The sequence below is a fragment of the Salmo salar genome, chromosome 11 (assembly GCF_965601325.2).
Source record: "Salmo salar chromosome 11, fSalSal1, whole genome shotgun sequence".
Taxonomy (NCBI): domain Eukaryota; kingdom Metazoa; phylum Chordata; class Actinopteri; order Salmoniformes; family Salmonidae; genus Salmo; species Salmo salar.
The window spans coordinates 90,499,931-90,523,445 of record NC_138301.1 but is presented as its reverse complement, the minus strand read 5'-3'; the positions used below and the strand labels follow the sequence as shown (position 1 = coordinate 90,523,445).

The following is a 23,515-nucleotide window of genomic DNA, read 5'->3' as shown; positions in this document are numbered from 1 at the left end:
TTTTCTATCCATATGTAATAAGTATATGCATATTCTAGTTACTGAGTAGGAGTGGTAACCAGATTAAATCGGGTATGTTTTTTATCCAGCCGTGTCAATGCTGCCCCCTAGCCCTAACAGGTTAACAAAGCTAATCTGAGAACAAGGCTATCAGCATATCGATTGCAGTACACGAGCGAGTAACACACTCGACCACTGCTACTCTAACTTCCGCAATGCATGCACGGCCCTCCCCGCCCTCCTTCTGGGAAATCTGACCATGACTCCATCTTGTTGCTGCCCTTGAATAGGCAGAAACTAAAATAGGAAGTGCCCGTGCTTAGGTCTATCCAACGCTGGTCTGTCCAATCAGATTCCACGCTTCAAGATTGCTTCGATCACGTGGATTTGGATATGTTCCAGGTAGCCTCAGACAATAACATTGACATATACGCTGACTCGGTGAGCGAGTTTATAAGGAAATGTATTGGAGTTGTTGTACCCACTGTGACTATTGAAACCTTCCCTTACCAGAAACCGTGGCTTGATGGCAGCATTTGCGCAAAACTGAAAGCACGTACCACCGCATGTAATCATGGCTAGGCGACTGGAAACATGGCCGAATACAGTGTAGTTATTCCCTCCGTAAGGCAATCAAACAAGCAAGGCGTCACTATAGAGACAAAGTGGAGTCGCAATTCAACGGCTCAAACATGAGACGTACAGTTGAAGTCAGAAGTCTACATACCTTAGCCAAATACATTTAAATTCAGTTTTTCCTCAATTCCTGACATTTAATCCTAGTAAAAATTCCTTGTCTTACGTCAGTTAGGATCACCACTTTATTTTAAGAATGTGAAATGTCAAAATAATAGTAGTGATTTATTTCAGCTTTTATTTCTTTCATCACATTCCCAGTGGGTCAGAAGTTTACATACACTCAATTAGTATTTGGTAGCATTGCCTTAAACAATTTAAACTTGGGTCAAACGTTTTGGGTAGCCTTCCACAAGCTTCCCTCAATAAGTTGGGTGAATTTTGGCCCATTCCTCCTGACAGAGCTGGTGTAACTGAGTCAGGTTTGTAGGCCTCCTTGCTCGCACACAGTTTATTAGTCTTGCCTACACATTTTCTATGCGATTGAGGTGAGGGCTTTGTGATGGCCACCCCAACACCTTAACTTTGTTGTCCTTAAGCCATTTTGCCACAACTTTGGAAGTATGCTTGGGGTCATTGACCATTTGGAAGACCCATTTGTGACCAAGCTTTAGCTTCCTGACTGATGTCTTGAGATGTTGCTTCAATATATTCACATAATTTTCCTCCCTCATGATGCCATCTATTTTGTGAAGTGCACCAGTCCTTCCTGCAGCAAAGCACCCCCACAACTTGATGCTGCCACCCCCGTCCTTCACGGTTGGGATGGTGTTCTTTGGCTTGAAAGCCTTCCCCTTTTTCTTCCAAACATAACGATGGTCATTATGGCCAAACAGTTCTATTTTTGTTTCATCAGACCAGAGGACATTTCTCACAAAAGTACGATCTTTGTCCCCATGTGCAGTTGCAAACCCCAGTCTGTCTTTTTTATGGCGGTTTTGGAGCAGTGGCTTATTCCTTGCTGAGCGGCCTTTCAGGTTATGTGGATATAGGACTCGTTTTACTGTGGATATAGATATTTTTGTACCGGTTTCCTCCAGCATCTTCACAAGGTCCTTTGCTGTTGTTCTGGGATTGATTTGCACTTTTCGCACCAAAGTACATTCATCTCTAGGAGACAGAACGCGTCTCCTTCCTGAGCGGTATGATGGCTGCGTGGTCCCATGATGTTTGTACAGATGAACGTGTTACCTTCAGGCGTTTGGAGATTTCTCCCAAGGATGAACCAGACTTATGGAGGTCTACAATTTTTTTCCTGAGGTCTTGGCTGATTTCTTTTGATTTTCCCATGATGTCAAGCAAAGAGGCACTGAGTTTGAAGGTAGGCCTTGAAATACATCCACAGGTACACCTCCAATTGACTCAAATGATGTCAATTAGCCTATCAGAATCTTCTAAAGCCATAACATCATTTTCTGGAATTTTCCAAGCTGTTTAAAGGCACAGTCAACTTAGTGCATGTAAACTTCTGGCCCACTGGAATTGTGATTAAGTGAAATAAGCTGTCTGTAAACAATTGTTGGAAAAATTACTTGTCATGCACAAAGTAGATGCTTGCTTAGTTCCCTCCTGTACTCCCTGTTCACCAAGACTGCGTGGCATTACTCCAACACCATCATTAAGTTTCCTGACGACAAGACGGTGGTTGGCCTGTGCCATCCACAAAGTAGATGTCCTAACTGACTTGCCAAAACTAGAGTTTGTTAACCTCTATGGGCTAGGTTCCCACCTACGCTTGCGTCCCACCTACGTAACAGCCACTGGCAGCCTGTGGCGCGATTTTCAAAACGTTAAAAATCCTATTACTTCAATTTCTCAAACATATGACTATTTTACAGCCATTTAAAGACAAGACTCTCGTTAATCTAACCACACTGTCCGATTTCAAAAAGGCTTTACAACGAAAGCAAAACATTAGATTATGTCAGCAGAGTACCAAGCCAGAAATAATCAGACACCCATTTTTCAAGCCAGCATATAATGTCACCAAAACCCAGAAGACAGCTAAATGCAGCACTCACCTTTGATGATCTTCATCAGATGACAACCCTAGGACATTATGTTATACAATACATGCATGTTTTGTTCAATCAAGTTCATATTTATATCAAAAACCAGCTTTTTACATTAGCATGTGACGTTCAGAACTAGCATACCCCCCGCAAACTTCCGGGGAATTCGCTAACATTTTACTAAATTACTCACGATAAACGTTCACAAAAAGCATAACAATTATTTTAAGAATTATAGATACAGACCTCCTCTATGCACTCGATATGTCCGATTTTAAAATAGCTTTTTGGTGAAAGCACATTTTGCAATATTCTAAGTACATAGCCCAGGCATCACGGGCTCGCTATTTAGACACCAGGCAAGTTTAGCACTCACCATAATCATATTTACTATTATAAAAGTTTATTACCTTTTGTTGTCTTCGTCAGAATGCACACCCAGGACTGCTACTTCAATAACAAATGTTGGTTTGGTCCAAAATAATCCATCGTTATATCCAAATAGCGGCGTTTGGTTCGTGCGTTCCAGACACTATCCGAAATAGTAAAGAAGTGTCGCGCGCATGGCGCAATTCGTGACAAAATTCTAAATATTCCATTACCGTACTTCGAAGCATGTCAACCGCTGTTTAAAATCAATTTTTACGACATTTTTCTCGTAGAAAAGCGATAATATTCCGACAGGGAATCTCCTTTTCGGCAAACAGAGGAAAAAATCCCAAAGGCGGGGGCGGTCGGGTCACGCGCCTAAGCCCAGTGTCCCTTGATCGGCCACTTGAGAAAGGCGATAATGTGTTTCAGCCTGGGGCTGGAATGACGACATTCTGTTTTTTCCCGGGCTCTGAGCGCCTATGGACGACGTGGGAAGTGTCACGTTAGAGCAGAGATCCTTAGTAAATGATAGAGATGGAAAAGAAGTTCAAGAAATGGTCAGACAGGCCACTTCCTGTAAAGGAATCTCTCAGGTTTTGACCTGCCATTTGAGTTCTGTTATACTCACAGACACCATTCAAACAGTTTTAGAAAATTTAGGGTGTTTTCTATCCATATGTAATAAGTATATGCATATTCTAGTTACTGGGTAGGAGTGGTAACCAGATTAACCTCTATGGGCTAGGTGGGACGCTAGCGTGCCACCCGTGGTGCACTCCATCAACAGCAGGTGCATTTCAAGAGCGGCAAATTTGAATCCAAATAAATGTCAAAATTCAAATTTTTCAAACATACAACTATTTTACACCCTTTGAAAGATAAACATCTCCTTAATCTAACCACGTTTTACGATTTCAAAAAGGTTTTACGGCGAAAGCATAAATTTAGAGTATGTTAGGACAGTACATTTACAAGAGTTGTGTGTAATGTTTTGTCAAGTCAAAGACAGGGTCACCAAAACCATAAAACCAGCTAAAATGATGCACTAACCTTTTACAATCTCCATCAGATGACACTCCTAGGACATTATGTTAGACAATGCATGCATTTTTAGTTCTATCAAGTTCATATTTATATCCAAAAACAGCGTTTTACTATGGCATTGATGTTGAGGAAATCGTTTCCCTCCAATAACCGGCAGTCAAGTCAGCGTCACAAATTAAATAATTAAAATTAGAAAACATTGGTAAAATATTATATTGTCATTTAAAGAATTATAGATTTACATCTCTTGAACGCAATCAACTTGCCAGATTTAAAAATAACCTTACTGGGAAATCACACTTTGCAATAATCTGAGCACTGCGCCCAGAAAAATACGCGTTGCGATACAGACTAGACGTCATGTTGGGGAGATCTAAAATCGAAAATACTATGTAAATAATCCATTACCTTTGATTCTCTTCATCAGATGTCACTTCCAGGTATCACAGGTCCATAACGAATGTAGTTTTGTTCAAAAAAGCTCATCATTTATGTCCAAAAATCTCCGTCTTGTTAGCACATGATCTAAGCCAGCCGTACTTCTCGTCATGAACGAGGGGAAAAAATATATTTACGTTCGTTCAAACATGTCAAACGTTGTATAGCATAAATCATTAGGGCCTTTTTTAACCAGAACATGAATAATATTCAAGGTGGACGAATGCATACTCTTTTATAACGTATTGGAACGAGGGTACCCAACATGAACTCGCGCGCCAGGTGTCTAATGGGTCATCATCGTTCCATGGCTCTTGTTCGGTCAGATCTCCCTCCAGAAGACTCAAAACACTTTGTAAAGGCTGGTGACATCTAGTGGAAGCAATAGGAAGTGCCAAAATATTCCTCAGCCCCTGTGCTTTTCAATGGGATAGGTTTAAAGGTAATACAACACATCAGGTATCCACTTCCTGTCAGAAAATGTCTCAGGGTTTTGCCTGCCAAATGAGTACTGTTATACTCACAGACACCATTCAAACAGTTTTAGAAACTTTAGAGTGTTTTCTATCCATATATAATAAGTATATGCATATTCTAGTTACTGGGTAGGATTAGTAACCAGATTAAATCGGGTACATTTTTTTTATCCAGACGTGCAAATGCTGCCCCCTAGCCCTAACAGGTTAAATCGGGTATGTTTTTTATCCAGCCGTGTCAATACTGCCCCCTAGCCCTAACAGGTTAACAAGATATTTGTGGAGTGGTTGAAAAACGAGTTTTAATGACTAACCTAAGTGTATGTAAACATCCGACTTCAACTGTATGTGGCAGTGTCTACAGACAATCAAAGATTACAAAAAGAAAACCAGCCCCATCGCGGACATCGACGTCTTTCTCCCAGACAAATTAAACTACTTTTTTTGCTCGCTTTGAGGACAATACAGTGCCACTGACACGGCCCGATACCAAAGCCTGTGGGCTCTCCTTCTCCATGGCCAACGTGAGTAAAACATTTAAACGTGTTAACCCTCGCAAGGCTGCCTGTCCAGATGGCATCCCTAGCCGCGGTCTCAGAGCATGCGCAGACCAGCTGGCTGGTGTGTTTACGGACATATTCAATCAATCCCTATCACAGTTTGCTGTCCCCACATGCTTCAAGATGGCCACCATTGTTCCTGTTTCCAAGAAAGCTAAGGTAACTTAACTAAATGACTATCGCTCCGTAGCACTCACTTCTGTCATCATGAAGTGCTTTGAGAGACTAGTCAAGGATCATATCACCTCCACTCTACCTGATACTCTAGACCCACTCCAATTTGCTTACAGCCCCAATAGGGTCACAGATGATGCAATCGCCATCACGCTGCCCTATCCCATCTAGAAAAGAGGAATACCTATGTAAGTCTGCTGTTCATTGACTACAGCTCAGCATTCAACACCATAGTACCCTCCAATTTCATCATTAAGCTTGAGACCCTGGGTCTCGACCCCGCCCTGTGCAACTGGGTCCTGGACTTCCTGACGGTCCGCCCCCAGATGGTGAAGGTAGGAAACAACATCCTCAACACTGGGTCTCCACAAGGGTACGTTCTTAGCCCTCTCCCGTACTCCCCGTTTACCCACGACTGGGTGGCCATGCACGCCTCCAACTCAATCATCAAGTTTGCTGACGACACTACAGTGGTAGGCTCGATTACCAACAATGACGAGAGCCTACAAGGAGGAAGTGAGGGCCCTCGGTGTGTGCCAAGAAAATAACCTCTCACTCAATGTCAGCAAAACAAAAGAGATGATTGTGGACTTCAGGAAACAGCAAAGGGAGCACCCCCCTATCCACATCGATGGGACATTAGAAGTTGGAAAGTTCCTCGCTGTACAAATCACCGACAAACTGAAATGGTCCACTTGCACAGACAGTGTGGTGAAGGCGCAACAGTGCCTCTTCAACCTCAGGAGGCTGACAAAATGTGGTTTGTCACCAAAAACCCTCACTAACCTTTACAGGTGCACAATCACCGCCTGGTACGGCAACTGCAACGCCCACAACCGCAGGGCTCTTCAGAGGGTGGTGCGGTCTGCATAACACATCACCGGGGGCAAACTACCTGCCCTCCATGACACCTACAACACCCGATGTCACAGGAAGGCAAAATAGATCATCAAGGACAACAACCACCCGAGCCACTGCCTGTTCACCCCGATTCCATCCAGAAGGCGAGGTCAGTACAGGTGCATCAAAGCTGGGACGGAGCGATTGAAAAACAGCTTCTCATCAGATTGTTAAACAGCCACCACAAGCACAGAGAGGCGGCTGCCTACCTACAGACTTGATATCATTGGCCACTTTAATAAATGGAACACTAGTCACTTTTTAATAATGCCTCTTTAAGAATGTTTACATATCTCACATTACTCATCTCATATGTATATACTGTATCCTTCACTATCTATTCTTTACTATCTATTGCATCTTAGCCGCTCTGTCACTGCTCATCCATATATGTTATACATATATATCCTCATCCCATTCCTTTACTAGATGGTGTGTATTAGGTTTTGTTGTGGAATTGTTAGATATTACCTGTTACATACTGCTGCATTGTCTTCAGTAGAAGCATAAGCATTCCGCTACTCTCGCAATAACATCTGCTAACCATGTGTATGTGACAATAACATTTGGTTTTGATTTGCCCAACAGATACAGGTAGGAGTACTATATCTAACAGAAATGTCTCATTCTCTCGCTGTCTCTCAATCCATCCATTCTCCTCTTCTTCCACTCCAGACCTGCGTATCCCACTCATGTGGAAAGACTCGGAGTACTTCAAGAGCAAAGGAGGTGAGTCCCATATAACCTCAAATGGTGCTGTCACTAACCCTGTCATGACAACGCATCATCTGTTCATGCCAGAGACACACAACTTTGGGGGGGATTAAATCCTCGCTCCTCAACATCGGTCCTGAACATCTCACATCCAATAACAACATTAGACAGTAATAGCACTTGATAGCATCTAGCTCCTAACAGTAATGTTTGAATTGAATGGAACAGCTACTGGAAACCCTTTGGTTAGATTAGAATGCAAGTGGTGCATATTGAGAGAGTGGAGTCTCTATTGGCTATTTGTATTTAAGTGTACCCGGCCGGTACGTCATCAGTTCATCAGAGTTTAATTTGAGCCATATCTCTCCCACCACTACCAGAGTGTCCTGAGTACATACATTCCATTGATGGAGTAAATCTAAGGTCTCAATCTATAATCTGGTCTAAACCAGTTACGTGGCTAATCCATGCAGATTATGACTCGTGCATGTGGGGTAAGCACATTCAATTAACTGCCGCCTGTTTGTTTCTAAAAACACTTGTATTATCGTGGCTCCTCTCAGAGCTACATCTGAAATCAGGTCAGATTTAGAGGTCACACAGGTTAATCCTGTAAAGGTGGAGTTTTTGCACTCTTACTTAACCTACTACGTTCACTATTTTTCTGCCATCTCTGTCCTGTTCTCTTTCTGCTTTCTCTGCCCATCTTCTTTCTCTAAAACTCCATCCTCTCCATCTTCTATTCTATTCTTTCTCTATCTATCTCTCTTGCTCTCGCTATCTTTCAGAGCTGCATCGCTGTGCTGTGTTCTGTCTGCTCCAGTGTGGCAGAGAGATCTATGACACAGACCTGGTGATGGCGGACAGGACTTTGACTGACATCTGCTTCGAGGACACCGTCATATTGCAAGTGGCTGCTCGAGTTGCTCTCATTTTGTCTCCTTAACTTATATGACACTATTAGTGCAGGTGATGTAGCATTTTGTCTGTGGTTTTAATATTTGCTCAGAAACATGTAGAGAACTTCTGTCCTCTTCAGTTTATTTGTGTGTAATTCTGTATTTCATTATGTCCATGTTTCTTTGTTAATATTTGTTGCTATATTCATCTGTGTGCGTGTGTTGGTTCCTGTATATGATCCAGTAAGGAGGCGAGCCCGTGCTTTGAGATCCGTGTGGAGCTGTACAGTACCTGTGTGGTGGAGGACTTCTGTCCGGGCCCAGGGGCACTAGGACCCAGGAGACATAACCGCCTCAGCAGCTCCCTGGGCTGCACCTCTGGGAGGAGGATCAGGGCAGCTCTAGAGTCTGCAGCCTGTGGTACCATATCCAACGTAGAGGGAGGTGATGGACGAGGAGGGTCTCCACCACCTCTGCTGCCTGCTCTCTGTACAGAGTGAGTGTTGATGTAACAGCTTGCATACGCATGACACACACACACACACGCGCAACGGTGATGCACATGTCAACTCAAACTGGCCACACAAGTCGTCAAATATGCATACTTACATGCAGTACATTCCGACTAACTGTCGATTGTGTGTGGTTTCTGTTTACAGGGGGCCAAAGTATCACCTTCTGGCCCACACCACACTGACAATAGCACATGTTCAGGACAGCTTCAGAACACACGACCTGTCCATATCAGCCACAGGTGAGTGGTGACTCCTCTCCTTTGGCCGTTTACTGTCCTTGTATAGCAAGCAACAAACTCATTAACCAATATTGTTCCAGAGGACAGTGCATTCTGGCTGCCTCTCTATGGCAGTGTGTGTTGCCGTCTGGTAGCCCAGCCTCTCTGTATGACCCAGCAGGTTATCAGCGGCAGGATCAAGGTGAGTGAACTCTTAGTCACCGCCATCAGTATCACACCCACCATCATCATTCACATCATTTGTTTAATCATTCTCAGTTTTAGTATGATCATTAGAGTCGTAATTACAGTGCCTTCCAAAAGTATTCCGACAACCTTGACTTTTTCCATGTTTTGTTACGTTACAGCCTTATTCTAAAATGGATTCAGTCGTTTTTTTCTCTCAATCTATGCACAATACGCCATAATGACAAAATAAAAATAGGTTTTTAGATTCTTTTGGCAAATGCATATACAAAACTGAAATCACATTTACATAAGTATTCCGACTCTTTACTCAGTACTTTGTTGAAGCATCTTTGGCAGCGATTACAGCCTTGAGTCTTCTTGGGTATGACACTACAAGCTTGGCACATCTATATTTGGGGAGTTTCTTCCATTCTTCTCTGCAGATCCTCTCAAGCTCTATCAGGTTGGATGGGGAGCATCGCTGCACAGCTATTTTCAGGTCTCTCCAGAGATCTTCGATTGGGTTCAAGTCCAAACTCTAGGTGGGCCACTCAAAAATATCCCCACAGCATGATGCTGCCACCATCAGGCTTTGCTGTAGATATGGTGCCATGTTTCCTCCAGACGTGACGATTGGCATTCAGGCCAAAGAGTTCAATCTTGGTTTCATCAGACCAGAGACTTTTTTGGTTCTCGTGGTCTGAGTCCTTTAGGTGCCTTTTCGCAAACTCCAAGCGGGCTGTCATGTGCCTTTTACTGAGGAGTGGCTTCCGTCTGGCCACTCTACCATAAAGGCCTGATTGTGATGCAGAGTGCTGCAGAGATGGTTGTCCTTCTGGAAGGTTCTCCCATCTCCACAGACACTCTAGGAAGAGTCTTGGTGGTTCCAAACTTCTTCCATTTAAGAGTGGAGGCCACTGTGTTCTTGGACCTTCAGTGCTACAGAAATGTTTTGATACCCTTACCCAGATCTGTGACTCCACACAATCCTGTCTTGGAGCTCTATGGACAATTCCTTCGACCTCATGGCATGGTTTTTGCTCTGACATGCGCTGTCAACTGTGGGACCTTATATAGACAGGTGTGTGCCTTTCCAAATCATGTCCAATCAATTGAATTTACCACAGGTGGACACCAATCAAGTTGTAGAAACATCTCAAGGATGATCAAGTGAAACAGGATGCACCTGAGCTCAATATCGAGTCTCATAGCAAAGGGTCTGAATACTTATGAAAATAAGTTTTTTTTTTTAAATAAATTGGCAAAAATGTCTAAAAACCTGGCTTTTTTTGTCATTATGGGGTATTGTGTGTAGATTGAGGAAAACAATTAATTGAATCAATTTTAGAATAAGGCTGTAACGTAACAAAATGTGGAAAAAGTCAGTGTCTGAATACTTTCCGAATGCACTCTAGTTTAGTTTAAAGCATCGTTATAATCATTCCTACCATTCTCATGATCAGCTTGAGAAGGAGCCTGAGTGCTGGACTGACATCTACGGTGTCCTCAAAGGGACAAGTCTTATCTGTTACCACAGTCAAGAGAGCATGGTTGCCCAAGAGGAACCGTTATTCACCATCGCCATCAACAAGGTTTGTTACTCCTGTAGACACGTCAGCATATTCACACTCAGTCATCCATACACACGGCCAAAATGCAGAAACACTGAACTATAATCACATTTAGCACCCACAAAAGGACAATATTGTTTTTATTAGAGGTGTACACCCCTTGTAGCAAGAAATAACAGCACAACACCACTCTGCATACAGTCCAGTACATCACTGGGGCTGAGCTTCCTGCCATCCAGGACCTCTATTCCAGGCGGTGTAAGAGGAAGGCCCTAAAAATGGTCAGACTTCAGCCACCCAAGTCAGACTGTTTTCTTTGCTACCGCATGACAAGCGGTACCGGAGCGCCACGTCTGAGACTAAAAGGCTCTTTAACGCTTCTACCCCCAAGCCATAAGACTGCTGAACAGTTAATCAAATGGCCACTGGACTATTTGCATTGACCCCCTTATTTTATTCAGACTCTTGCACAGGCTCGATGTACACTCACTAGACTCTAACCATACACTCGCACAAACTCACAAAACACACACATGCATATTGATGCTACACACACACACAGTACCTGGCCAAAAGTATGTGGACACCTTCAAATTAGTGGATTTGTCTATTTCAGACCGAGCCGTTGCTGACAGGTTTATAAATTCGAGCACACAGCCATGACATCTCCATAGACAAACATTGGCAGTAGAATGGCCACACTGAAGAGCTCAGGGACTTTCAACATGGGACGTCATAGCTTACCACTTTTCAAACAAGTCAGTTCGTCAGATTTCTGTCCTGCTAGAGCTGCCCTGGTCAACTGTAAGTCCTGTTGTGAAGTGGATACGCCTAGGCGCAACAACGGCTCAGCCACACAAGATCACAGAACTGGACCGCCGAGTTCTTAAGCATGTAGCTCGTAAAAATCATCTGCCCCGGTTGCAACACTCATTACCGAGTTCCAAACTGCCTCTGGAAGCAACGCCAGCACAATAACTGTTCGTCGGGAGCTTCATGAAATGGGTTTCCATGGGCGAGCAGCCACGCACAAGCCTAGGATCAACATGCGCAATACCAAGCGTTGGGATGGTGTAAAGCTCGCCTCCATTGGACTAGGGAGCAGTGGAAACGCGTTCTCTGGAGTGATGAATCATGCTTTGTCATCTGGCAGTCCGACGGATGAATCTGGGTTTGGCGGATACCAGAAGAATGCTATCTGCCCGACTGTATAGTGCCAACTGTAAAGTTTTGTGGAGGAGGAATAATGGTCTGGGGCTGTTATTCATGGTTCGGGCTAGGCCCCTTAGTTCCAGTGAAGGGACATTTTAATGCTACAGCATACAATGACATTCTAGATGATTCTGTTTTTCCAACTTTGTGGGAACAGTTTGGGAAAGGCCCTTTCCTTTTTCAGCATGACAATGCACAAAGCGAGGTCCATACAGAAATGGTTTGTCGATCAGTGTGGAAGGACTTGACTGGCCTGCACAGAGCCCTGACTTCAAACCCACCTTTGGGATGAATTAGACCGCCGACTGCGAGGCAGGACTAATTGTCCAACATCAGTGCCTGACCTCATTAACCTGTTAGGGCTAGGGGGCAGTATTGACACGGCTGGATAAAAAACGTACCCGATTTAATCTGGTTACTACTCCTGCCCAGTAACTAGAATATGCATATAATTATTGGCTTTGGATAGAAAACACCCTAAAGTTTCTAAAACTGTTTGAATGGTGTCTGTGAGTATAACAGAACTCATATGGCAGGCCAAAACCTGAGAAGATTCCATGCAGGAAGTGGCCTGTCTGACAAGTTGTGTTTCATCTGGGCTCTTTTTATTGAAGATTTAGGATCTTTGCAATAATGTGACACTTCCTACGGCTCCCATAGGCTCTCAGAGCCCGGGAAAAAGCTGAAGGATATCGAGGCAGGCTCTGGCTGAAACACATTATCGCGTTTGGCAAGTGGCCGCTCAGAGTACTGTGGGCTTAGGCGCGTGCCCGAGTCGACCGAATGCTTTATTTTCTTTACTCTGTTTACCAAAATGCAGATTCCCGGTCGGAATATTATCGCTTTTTTACGAGAAAAATGGCATAAAAATTGATTTTAAACAGCGGTTGACATGCTTCAAAGTACGGTAATGGAATATTTAGAATTTTTTTGTCACGAATTGCGCCATGCTCGTCACCCTTATTTACCCTTTCGGATAGTGTCTTGAACGCACGAACAAAACGCCGCTGTTTGGATATAACTATGGATTATTTTGAACCAAACCAACATTTGTTATTGAAGTAGAAGTCCTGGGAGTGCATTCTGACGAAGACAGCAAAGGTAATAACATTTTTCTTATAGTAAATGTGACTTTTCTGAGTGCTAAACTTGCTGGGTGTCTAAATAGCTAGCCCTGTGATGCCGAGCTATCTACTGAGAATATTGCAAAATGTGCTTTCACTGAAAAGCTATCTTAAAATCGGACAGAGTGCATAGAGGAGTTCTGTATCTATAATTCTTAAAATAATTGTTATGCTTTTTGTGAACGTTTATTGTGAACGTTTATCGTGAGTAATTTAGTAAATTCACCGGCAGTGTTCGGTGGGAATGCTAGTCACATGCTAGTCACATGCTAATGTAAAAAGCTGGTTTTTGATATAAATATGAACTTGATTGAACAAAACATGCATGTATTGTATAACATAATGTCCTAGGGTTGTCATCTGATGAAGATCATCAAAGGTTAGTGCTGCATTTAGCTGTGGTTTGGGTTTATGTGACATTATATGCTAGCTTGAAAAATGGGTGTCTGATTATTTCTGGCTGGGTACTCTGCTGACATAATTTAATGTTTTGCTTTCGTTGTAAAGCCTTTTTGAAATCGGACAGTGTGGTTAGATTAACGAGAGTCTTGTCTTTAAAATGGTGTAAAATAGTCATATGTTTGAAAAATTGAAGTGTTTGCATTTCTAAGGTTTTTGAATAACGCGCCACGGGATTACACTGGCTGTTACGTAGGTGGGACGATTTGGTGCCACCTATCCTAGAGAGGTTAATGCTCTTGTGGCTGAATGGAATCAAATCCCAGCAGCAATGTTCCAACATCAAGTGGAAAGCGTTCCCAGAAGAGTGGAGGCTGTTATAGCAGCAAAGGGTGGACCAACTCCATATTAATGCCCATGATTTTGGAATGCGATGTTCGAATGTGCACATACTTTTGGCCCTTCACATTCCTTCACAATCTTCACATATACTGCTGCTACTCTCTCTTTTTTATGTATGCGTAGTCACTTTAACCTTACCTACATGTACATATTACCTTAATTATCTTCACTAACCCATACCCCTGCACCTTGACTCGGTACCGGTACACCTTGTATATAGCCTCGTTGTTATTTTGTGTTACTAGTTTTACTCTTTTTGGTTTATTTATCACATTTTTCTTACATAACCAATAATGCTTTTAAAAAATGAAGGGCTCGTAAGTAAGCATTTCCACTGTAACTTCTACCTGTTGTATTTGGTGCATGTGACAGAATTTTATTTCTTTGAAGTCTGCTGCAGTTTCATGGTCAGTCCACTAGAGAGCACTGTCGAAGTGTAACCAAAAGACACCCCTTGCCTGGAGATAATTTTTTCTTTTATATTGCTTTTATTTAACTAGGCAAGTTAGTTAAGAACAAATTCTTATTTAGAATGACAGCCTACCAGTAGGCAAAAGGCCTTCTGCAAGGGAGAGGGGCCTGGGATTAAAATAAAAAATATAGGACAAAACACCCATCACGACAAGAGACACCAACACTACATAGAGACCTAAGACAACCTAGCATGGCAGCAACACATGACAACCTAGCATGGCAGCAACACATGACAACCTAGCATGGTAACATCACAACATTATGTTTTTTGGGGTCAAGTTTAAGGAGCTCCTTTAGCACCTCGGACTCTGACCGCCTGCAGGGAGAAACTTTGTAGCGGGGGCAGTGGCAAAAAAGAGGGAGGAGCATCGGGGATAGTTGCATTAGAAGGGGTGGGGTTTGAGGAAATGTTGGGTGGGCAATAAGGCATGGCTGAGTCAAATAGGAATACTGACTTAATGAGGTGGTGATTTAAACTCTGCCAGATCATGGTCGAACCAGGGGCTGAACCTGTTTTTTAATTATAATTTTCATTATGGGTGCATATTTGTTAACAATCCCATCTGAAAATATCAAAAAAGAAGGTCCAAGCATCTTCAACGGAGGGGATCAAGCTGATTCTATACCAATTTACAGAGGCCAGATCATGAAGGAAGGCTTGCTAAAAAACGTTAATGAGCAAGTGTCAACAAATCAGGACCGGTTGTTTCACTGAGCAGCCATTACGAACACAGGCTGTAAAACAGTGATCACTTTCATTACAGAAAACACCAGACTGATACATATCAGGATTATTTGTGAGGATAACATCAGGGAGAGTAGCCTTTTCTGGGTGTTTGGACTCATACCTTGTGGGATTGGTAAGTCCCATTGCTTTAGGATTTGGTCAGGTGGTTTAGCATGTCTCAGTTTAGGTCACCTAGCAGGACAAATTCAGACTTAGTGTAAGGGGCCAGGAGAGAGCTTAGGGCAGGTAGGGTTCAGACCGGTGCTGATGGAGGACGATAACACCCAGCAACAGTCAACAAAGAGTTAGATGAAAGTTTAATGTGTAAAACCAGCAAATCAAATTGTTTGGGGACAGACTTGATGGAGACAACCGAGCACTGAAAGTGTTCCTTGGTAAAGATTTCCACTCCACTACCTTTGGAAGATTTGACTTGCAGAAAAAGGTTATAACCAGAAAGGATAACATCAGTGTTCAAAATACTCTTTCTTAACCACTTCTCAGTAATGACCAACACATCTGGATTGGAGCTGTTAACCCACACTTTCAATTGATACATTTTAGGTAATAAGCTTCTAGTGTTAATGTGCAGAAAACCCAGGCTTTTACAAGGGCAGAAATCAGTGAAGCAGATATCAGAGCACAAATCAGAAATGGTGCTAGCAACAGTAGAAGGGCCAGGGTGTACATGCACATTTCCAGATATAATCAGGACACGGCAGAGGACAGGGAGAGCTCTGCAGTGTTGATTTCTAACATTTTGAATGTGCATCAGATGGCAAAAAGATAATATTGTAGGGCAATTTCATCAGGTAACATGAATACAAAGCTGGCGAGAGGTGGTTAGAATGGGATGGGAGGCCAAAAGACTGTGTAACCAATAGAGAGTCAGAGTCACGAGTGTGGGAACAAACACAGTCTACCCCACGGTTGGGTAAACAAGCAAGTTTAAAGTCAGATCTCGCTTTGAGCATTACAGGAAGGGATTTCTGTTTGCTTGCTGTTTAACCCCTCCACGCTCATTCTCTCACAATGAAGCCAACTATTTCATGCAATGTGGGTGGGTGCTTATCAGCCTGACAGCAACTACAGTACATGCACATCAGCTATGTGCACAACACAGCAGCTATGGGCACGAGTGGTGCACGGGTCAGCTATTTGTTCACCCGCACCTGCCCGCGTTTGCTAATAACCTATCCACAACCGCCTGACTATATGTAATGAAGCGAAAATCTAAGGCCCTTACCCGACCCTTACCCACTAATATAGGAAATGGGCTGTAGGCTACAGTCAGACACACTGAAGGAATTTTTTTGTTGTTGACAGGGGGCAGGATTTTTTTGTTGCCTGATTTTATATATGTTTCTGCTTATAATTTCCGATATTTTGTTATGCAATTTTTTTGTCAACTTGTCTATAATTAGATACATGCAGCTTCTCTTCTGTCATTAGCCAATATGTTGCCCTAGAATACTAAATAAAACCTTGCTCACCAGAATGGTATAAATCAATAAAATGTATTCTTCAATCAAATCAAATACACATGGTTAGCAGATGTTAATGTGAGTGTAGTGAAATGCTTGTGCTTCTAGTTCTGATCATGCAGTAATATTTAACAAAAAATCTAACAATTTCACAACTACCTTTTTTACGCACAAGTGTAAAGGAATGAATAAGAATATGTACATATAAATATATGGATGAGCAATGGCCGAACGGCATAGGCAAGATGCAGTAGATGGTATAGAGTACTGTATATACAGTGGGGAGAACAAGTATTTGATACACTGCCGATTTTGCTGGTTTTCCTAGTTACAAAGCATGTAGAGGTCTGTAATTTTTATCATAGGTACACTTCAACTGTGAGAGACGGAATCTAAAACAAAAATCCAGAAAATCACATTGTATGATTTTTAAGTAATTAATTTGCATTTGTTGCCACTCGTTGCCATAGGCACAATAAATGGATCCAGAAAAGAAAGAATGTGGCAGAAGCGCCATGGCTGCTGGCCTGAAGCTGCTGACCCAGACCTCTTCTTCTCTTTCTCTGCCCTTCTCTCTCTCTGATACCTGTCCCTGAGTCCTCTCCACTTCCTCCTACAGTCTTCTTCTACATAGACATGAACATGATAAGCCAAACCATTACCTAGCATAACTATAGTTATTAGATACCTATCATGGACATGTCACCTACTGTATACACACACACACACACACAGTTATCTGACCAAATTATCAGGGGTACAGTAGTATCTACCATTTCTATTACTATTTATCTGACATACACACTCACACTCTTTCAAACATGATTATTTGGTAAAGTTATCAGGGGCAGGAACTAGCATAATTTATGACTATTTCTTTCACACACACACACCTCATTGGCTAGGTTAGCAAGCTAGTTTAGCAAGCTAGCGAACGTTAACTAGCCACATCTAGCACACGCTCACTACTAAACTGACCTGGCAATCCTACTATCGTGGACACTTGTCTCCAAGCAGCATTTTTTGTGTTTATGTCCCTGTAGCTGTCAGCAGTTGTGTCAAAAAGACACGGTTTTGAGGACACTGCGAAAATGATTCCTCCATGTGTCCAACCGCATGTGACCATCTGCAAAAGATACCTGCATCAGTATAGTTGCCTAGCTGCGCAAAATGTTATGCAGCAGTGATGCAATGACTCGGTCAGTGGGTTCGAAGCGTTAGTGATGGCTGTTTAACAGTCTGATGGCCTTGAGAGAAGCTTTTTTTCAGTCTCTTGGTCCCAGCTTTGATGCACCTGTACTGACCTCGCCTTCTGGATGATAGCGGGGTGAACAGGCAGTGGCTCGGGTGGTTGTTGTCCTTGATTATCTTTTTGGCCTTCCTGTGACATCGGGTGGTGTAGGTGTCCTGGAGGGCAGGTAGTTTGCCCCCGGTGATGCGTTGTGCAGACCGCACCACCCTCTGGAGAGCCTTACGGTTGTGGGCGGGGCAGTTGCCGTACCAGGCGGTGATACAGCCTGACAGGATGCTCTCGATTGTGCATCTGTAAAAGTTTGAGTGTTTTTGGTGACAAGCCAAATTTCTTCAGCTTCCTGAGTTTGAAGAGGCGCTGTTGCGCCTTCTTCACCACGCTGTCTGTGTGGGTGGAACATTTCAGTTTGTCTGTGATGTGTACGCCGAGGAACTTGAAACGTTCCACCTTCTCCACTACTGTCCCATCGATGTGGATAAGGGGGTGCTGCCACTGCTGTTTCCTGAAGTCCATGATCATCTCCTTTGTTTTGTTGACGTTGAGTGCGAGGTTGTTTTCCTGACACCACACTCCGAGGGCCCTCGCCTCCTCCCTGTAGGCCGTCTCGTCGTTGTTGGTAATCAAGCGTACCACTGTAGTGTCGTCTGCAAACTTGATGATTGAGTTGCAGGCGTGCATGGCCAGAGAGAGTACAGGAGAGGGCTGAGAACGCACCCTTGTGGGGCCCCAGTGTTGAGGATTAGCGGGGTGGAGATGTTTTCTACCCTCACCACCTGGGGGCGTCCCGTCAGAGTCCAGGACCCAGTTGCACAGGGTGGGGGTCGAGACCCAGGGTCTCGAGCTTAATGACGAGTTTGGAGGGTGCTATGGTGTTAAATGCTGAGCTGTAGTCGATGAACAGCATTCTTACATAGGTATTCCTCTTGTCCAGATGGGTTACTTGACATCGGTAAAGTTTTAAATGTCATATCTGCTTTTTTCACGAAGCAAAGACGTTTAGGGAATGGGGATCACATGCAACAACAACAAAAAATGCCTGTGCAAAATGTCCAAATGACATCGGTTTGACCGTTTGTGGGAAAATAGAAAGCTGTGAAAATGACCCAACCTACACATTTACCTTGACTAACCTGTACCCCTGCACATTGACTCGGCACCAGTCCCCCCCCCCCCCCCCCCCCGTATATAGCTTCTTTGTGTTACTTTAGATTTTTTTTTGTACTTTATTTAGTAAATATTTACATAACCAGCAATGCTGCTCCAGAAATAGAGTTAAGGGCTTGTAAGTAAGCATTTCACGCTAAGGTCCTTACCTTAGATTTGATTTGAACATGCTTCTGTTAAGATTTCAGTATTGTGTGTGTGTGTGTTTCTCTCCTTCTCAGGAGACCCGCATACATGTGTCCGAGAGAGGGCCTCTCCACCCTACCCAGAGTATATCCATCAACACGCACACCCGAGGTGAAGAAGCTGTCACACACACTCTGGTCACACACACACCCCAGGACACACAACTCTGGATGGAGGCCTTCAGGCAGCACTTCTATGACATGAGTGAGTCATACTGATTCAATTTAGTTACATTTGATTGGATTTGGTTAAGTTTGATTAAATTCTATTTGGTTATTTATTTGACTCAATTTAAATCCTTATCTATTTGCTGTATACTAGTGGACACAATCCCTGGTCCTGCATACTCACAGGCTGTGCAGGTTTTTGTTTTGACCCATTACACGCTACTGGCCCGCCCTTCTTTAATCCGACAGGGACAGCTAGAAGAGACATTTCCAGTTACATGATGATCATTACTGTTGAATTGTAATGTTAGGCTTTATCATTCTTGTCTTCATAAGAGGGTCATTATATTATATATACATACACAGTTGAAGTCGGAAGTTTACATACACTTAGGTTGGAGTCATTTAAACTACTTTTTCAACCACTCCACAAATTTCTTGTTAACAAACTATAGTTTTGGAAATTTGGTTAGGACATCTACTTTGTGCATGACACAAGTAATTTGTCCAACAATTGTTTACAGACAGATTATTTCACTGTATCACAATTCCAGAGGGTCAGAAGTTTACATACAAAGTTGACTGTGCCTTTAAACAGCTTGGAAAATTCCAGAAAATTATGTTAAGGCTTTAGAAGCTTCTGATAGGCTAATTGACATCATTTGAGTCAATTGGAGGTGTACCTGTTGATGTATTTCAAGGCATACCTTCAAACTCAGTGCCTATTTGCTTGACATCATGGAAAAATCAAAAGAAACCAGCCAAGACCTCAGAAAAAATATTGTAGACCTCAAAGTCTGGTTCATCCTTGGGAGCAATTTCCAAACGCCTGAAGGTACCACGTTCATCTGTACAAACAATAGTACGCAAGTATAAACACCATGGGAAAATGTAGCCGTCACACCGCTCAGGAAGGAGACGCGCTCTGTCTCCTAGAGATGAATGTACTTTGGTGCGAAAAGTGCAAATCAATCACGGAACAACGGCAAAGGACCTTGTGAAGATGCTGGAGGAAACGGGTACAAAAGTATCTATATCCACAGTAAAACAAGTCCTATATCAACATAACCTGAAAGGCCGCTCAGCAAGGAAGAAGCCACCAAAAAGAAGCCACCAAAACCACCATAAAAAAGCCAGACTACGGTTTGCAACTGCACATGGGGACAAAGATTGTACTTTTTGGAGAAATGTCCTCTGGTCTGATGAAACAAAAATATAACTGTTTGGCCATAATGACCATCGTTATGTTTGGAGGAAAAAGGGGGATGCTTGCAAGCCGAAGAACACCATCCCAACCGTGAAGCACAGGGGTGGCAGCATCATGTTGTGGGGGTGCTTTGCTGCAGTAGGGACTGGTGCACTTCACAAAATAGATGGCATCATGAGGATGGAAAATTATGTATGTATTGAAGCAACATCTCAAGACATCAGTCAGGAAGTTAAAGCTTGGTCGCAAATGGGTCTTCCAAATGGACAATGACCCCAAGCATACTTCCAAATTTGTGTTAGAATGGGTTAATGACAACAAAGTCAAGGTATTGCCGTGTGGAAGGAAATTTGCAACACAAACAAACATGGAGAGTGAACGTGACACAGAGCACGGAGACACAGAGCTCATACCTAAAGAGGGGCTACTTCGGTCGCATGGACGTGGTTTGGATATGAAAAGTCTGACGCGGACCAGAAAATCGTCCTCTGCAAAATATGCCGCAGGCCGGTCCCGACCAACGGGCTCAAACGCCAATAACCTCTTATCACCTACACAAGAATCATGTGAAACAGTACGGAGAGAGTCTACGGATGAGACCCAAGAAAGTACAGTCGAGTGCTCAAAACAAACTCAGACTCAGGCGTTGCAAGAGGCTTTTGCCCGCGGCAAACCATATGGCAAAGAATCACGAAGATGGAAGGAGATAACAGCTGCCGTTACAACTTACATCTGCAAAGACATGGCCCCAATTTACACGGTCGAGAAATGGGGGTTTCGTGAGTTGGTGCTAACACTCGACCCAAGGTACCAAATGCTAATTAATATGCGACACGTATTAATGCCAAAATAACATGCAAAACAGGCAAGCCCCAAAAAATAGTGTCTCACAAAAGTGAGTACACCCCTCATATTTTTGTAAATATTTTAGTATATCTTTTCATGTGACAACACTGAAGAAATGACACTTTGCTACAATGTAAAGTACTGAGTGTACAGCTTGTATAACAGTGTAAATTTGCTGTCCCCTCAAAAATAACACAACACACAGCCATTAATGTCTAAACCGCTGGCAACAAAAGTGAGTACACCCCTAAGTGAAAATATCCAAATTGGGCCCAAAGTGTCAATATTTTGTGTGGCCACCGTCATTTTCCAGCACTGCCTTAACTCTCTTGGGCATGGAGTTCACCAGAGCTTCACAGGTTGCCACTGGAGTCCTCTTCCACTCCTCCATGACGACATCACGGAGCTGGTGGATGTTAGAGACCTTGCACTCCTCCACCTTCCGTTTGAGGATACCCCACAGATGCTCAATAGGGTTTAGGTCTGGAGACATGCTTGGCCAATTATCACCTTTTCCCTCAGCTTCTTTAGCAAGGCAGTGGTCGTCTTGGAGGTGTGTTTGGGGTCGTTATAATGTTGGAATACTGCCCTGCGGCCCAGTCTCCGAAGGGAGGGGGATCATGCTCTGCTTCAGTATGTCACAGTACATGTTGGCATTCATGGTTCCCTCAATGAACTGTAGCTCCCCAGTGCCGGCAGCACTCATGCATCCCCAGACCATGACACTCCCATCACCACGCTTGACTGTAGGCAAGACACACTTGTCTTTTTACTACTCACCTGGTTGCCGCCACACACGCTTGACACCATCTGAACCAAATAAGTTTATTTTGGTCTCATCAGACCACAGGACATGGTTCCAGTAATCCATGTCCTTAGTCTGCTTGTCTTCAGCAAACTGTTTGCGGGCTTTCTTGTGCATCATCTTTAGAAGAGGCTTCCTTCTGGGACGACAGCCATGCAGACCAATTTGATGCAGATGCGGCGTATGGTCTGAGCACTGACAGGCTGACCCCTCCCCTTCAACCTCTGCAGCAATGCTGGCAGCACTCATACGTCTATTTCCCAAAGACAACCTCTGGATATGACGCTGAGCACGTGTACTCAACTTCTTTGGTCGACCATAGCGAGGCCTGTTCTGAGTGGAACCTGTCCTGTTAAACCGCTGTATGGTCTTGGCCACCGTGCTGCAGCTCAGTTTAAAGGGTCTTGGCAATCTTCTTATAGCCCAGGCCATCTTTATGTAGAGCAATAATTATTTTTTCAGATCCTCAAGAGCTCTTTGCCATGAGGTGCCATGTTGAACTTCCAGTGACCAGTCAGTATGAGGGAGTGTGAGAGCGATGACACCAAATTGAACACACCTGCTCCCCATTCACACCTGAGACCTTGTAACACTAACGAGTCACATGACACCGGGGAGGGAAAATGGCTAATTGGGCCCAATTTGGACATTTTCACTTAGGGGAGTACTCACTTTTGTTGCCAGCGGTTTAGACATTAATGGCTGTGTGTTGTGTTATTTTGAGGGGACAGCAATTTTACACTGTTATACAAGCTATACACTCACTACTTTACATTGTAGCAAAGTGTCATTTCTTCAGTGTTGTCACATGAAAAGATATACTCAAATATTTACAAAAATGTGAGGGGTGTACTCACTTTTGTGAGATACTGTATATATTTATTTTGGGTCTATATTTATTTTGTTTGCAACGATTGTTGAAGTGTTTTCTATTTACTTTTTTAGATTTTATACAATATTTTATATTTTGTTACATGCTTATTTGAAAATTTGCGCAGAGGTTCTAAATAAAAGGAGAAATAATCAAATATGAGTAACTACCTTTTGAGTTGAATTCAAAATGTAAACTATTTATTAATTGAATTTACAGAAAATGTGCATCGTTATCGGGATATGAAATTACCTATATCGGGATTTGAGATTTTGGCCATATCGCCCAGCCCTGGGCAGCAGGTAGCCTAGTGGTTAGAGCGTTGGACTAGTAACCGAAAGGTTGCAAGATCGAATCCCCAAGCTGACAAGGTAAAAATCGCTCATTCTTCCCCTGAACAAGGCAGTTAACCCACTGTTCCTAGGCTGTCATTGTAAATAAGAATTTGTTCTTAACTGACTTGCCTAGTTAAATGAA

At 43.2% G+C, this 23,515-nt stretch overlaps 1 protein-coding gene across 1 annotated transcript in view; it reads left to right on the top strand.

Moving 5' to 3' along the window:
* LOC106563136 (rhotekin) overlaps window positions 1–23,515 on the top strand; it is a 43,248-nt gene that overhangs the window by 11,003 nt on the left and 8,730 nt on the right. Inside the window, exons 4-10 of the mRNA XM_014128387.3 lie at window positions 7,288–7,341; window positions 8,115–8,232; window positions 8,470–8,721; window positions 8,885–8,979; window positions 9,060–9,160; window positions 10,611–10,739; window positions 19,178–19,346. Of these exons, the coding sequence (XP_013983862.1) occupies window positions 7,288–7,341; window positions 8,115–8,232; window positions 8,470–8,721; window positions 8,885–8,979; window positions 9,060–9,160; window positions 10,611–10,739; window positions 19,178–19,346 (918 nt within the window). The remainder of the gene's footprint in view (window positions 1–7,287; window positions 7,342–8,114; window positions 8,233–8,469; window positions 8,722–8,884; window positions 8,980–9,059; window positions 9,161–10,610; window positions 10,740–19,177; window positions 19,347–23,515) is intronic.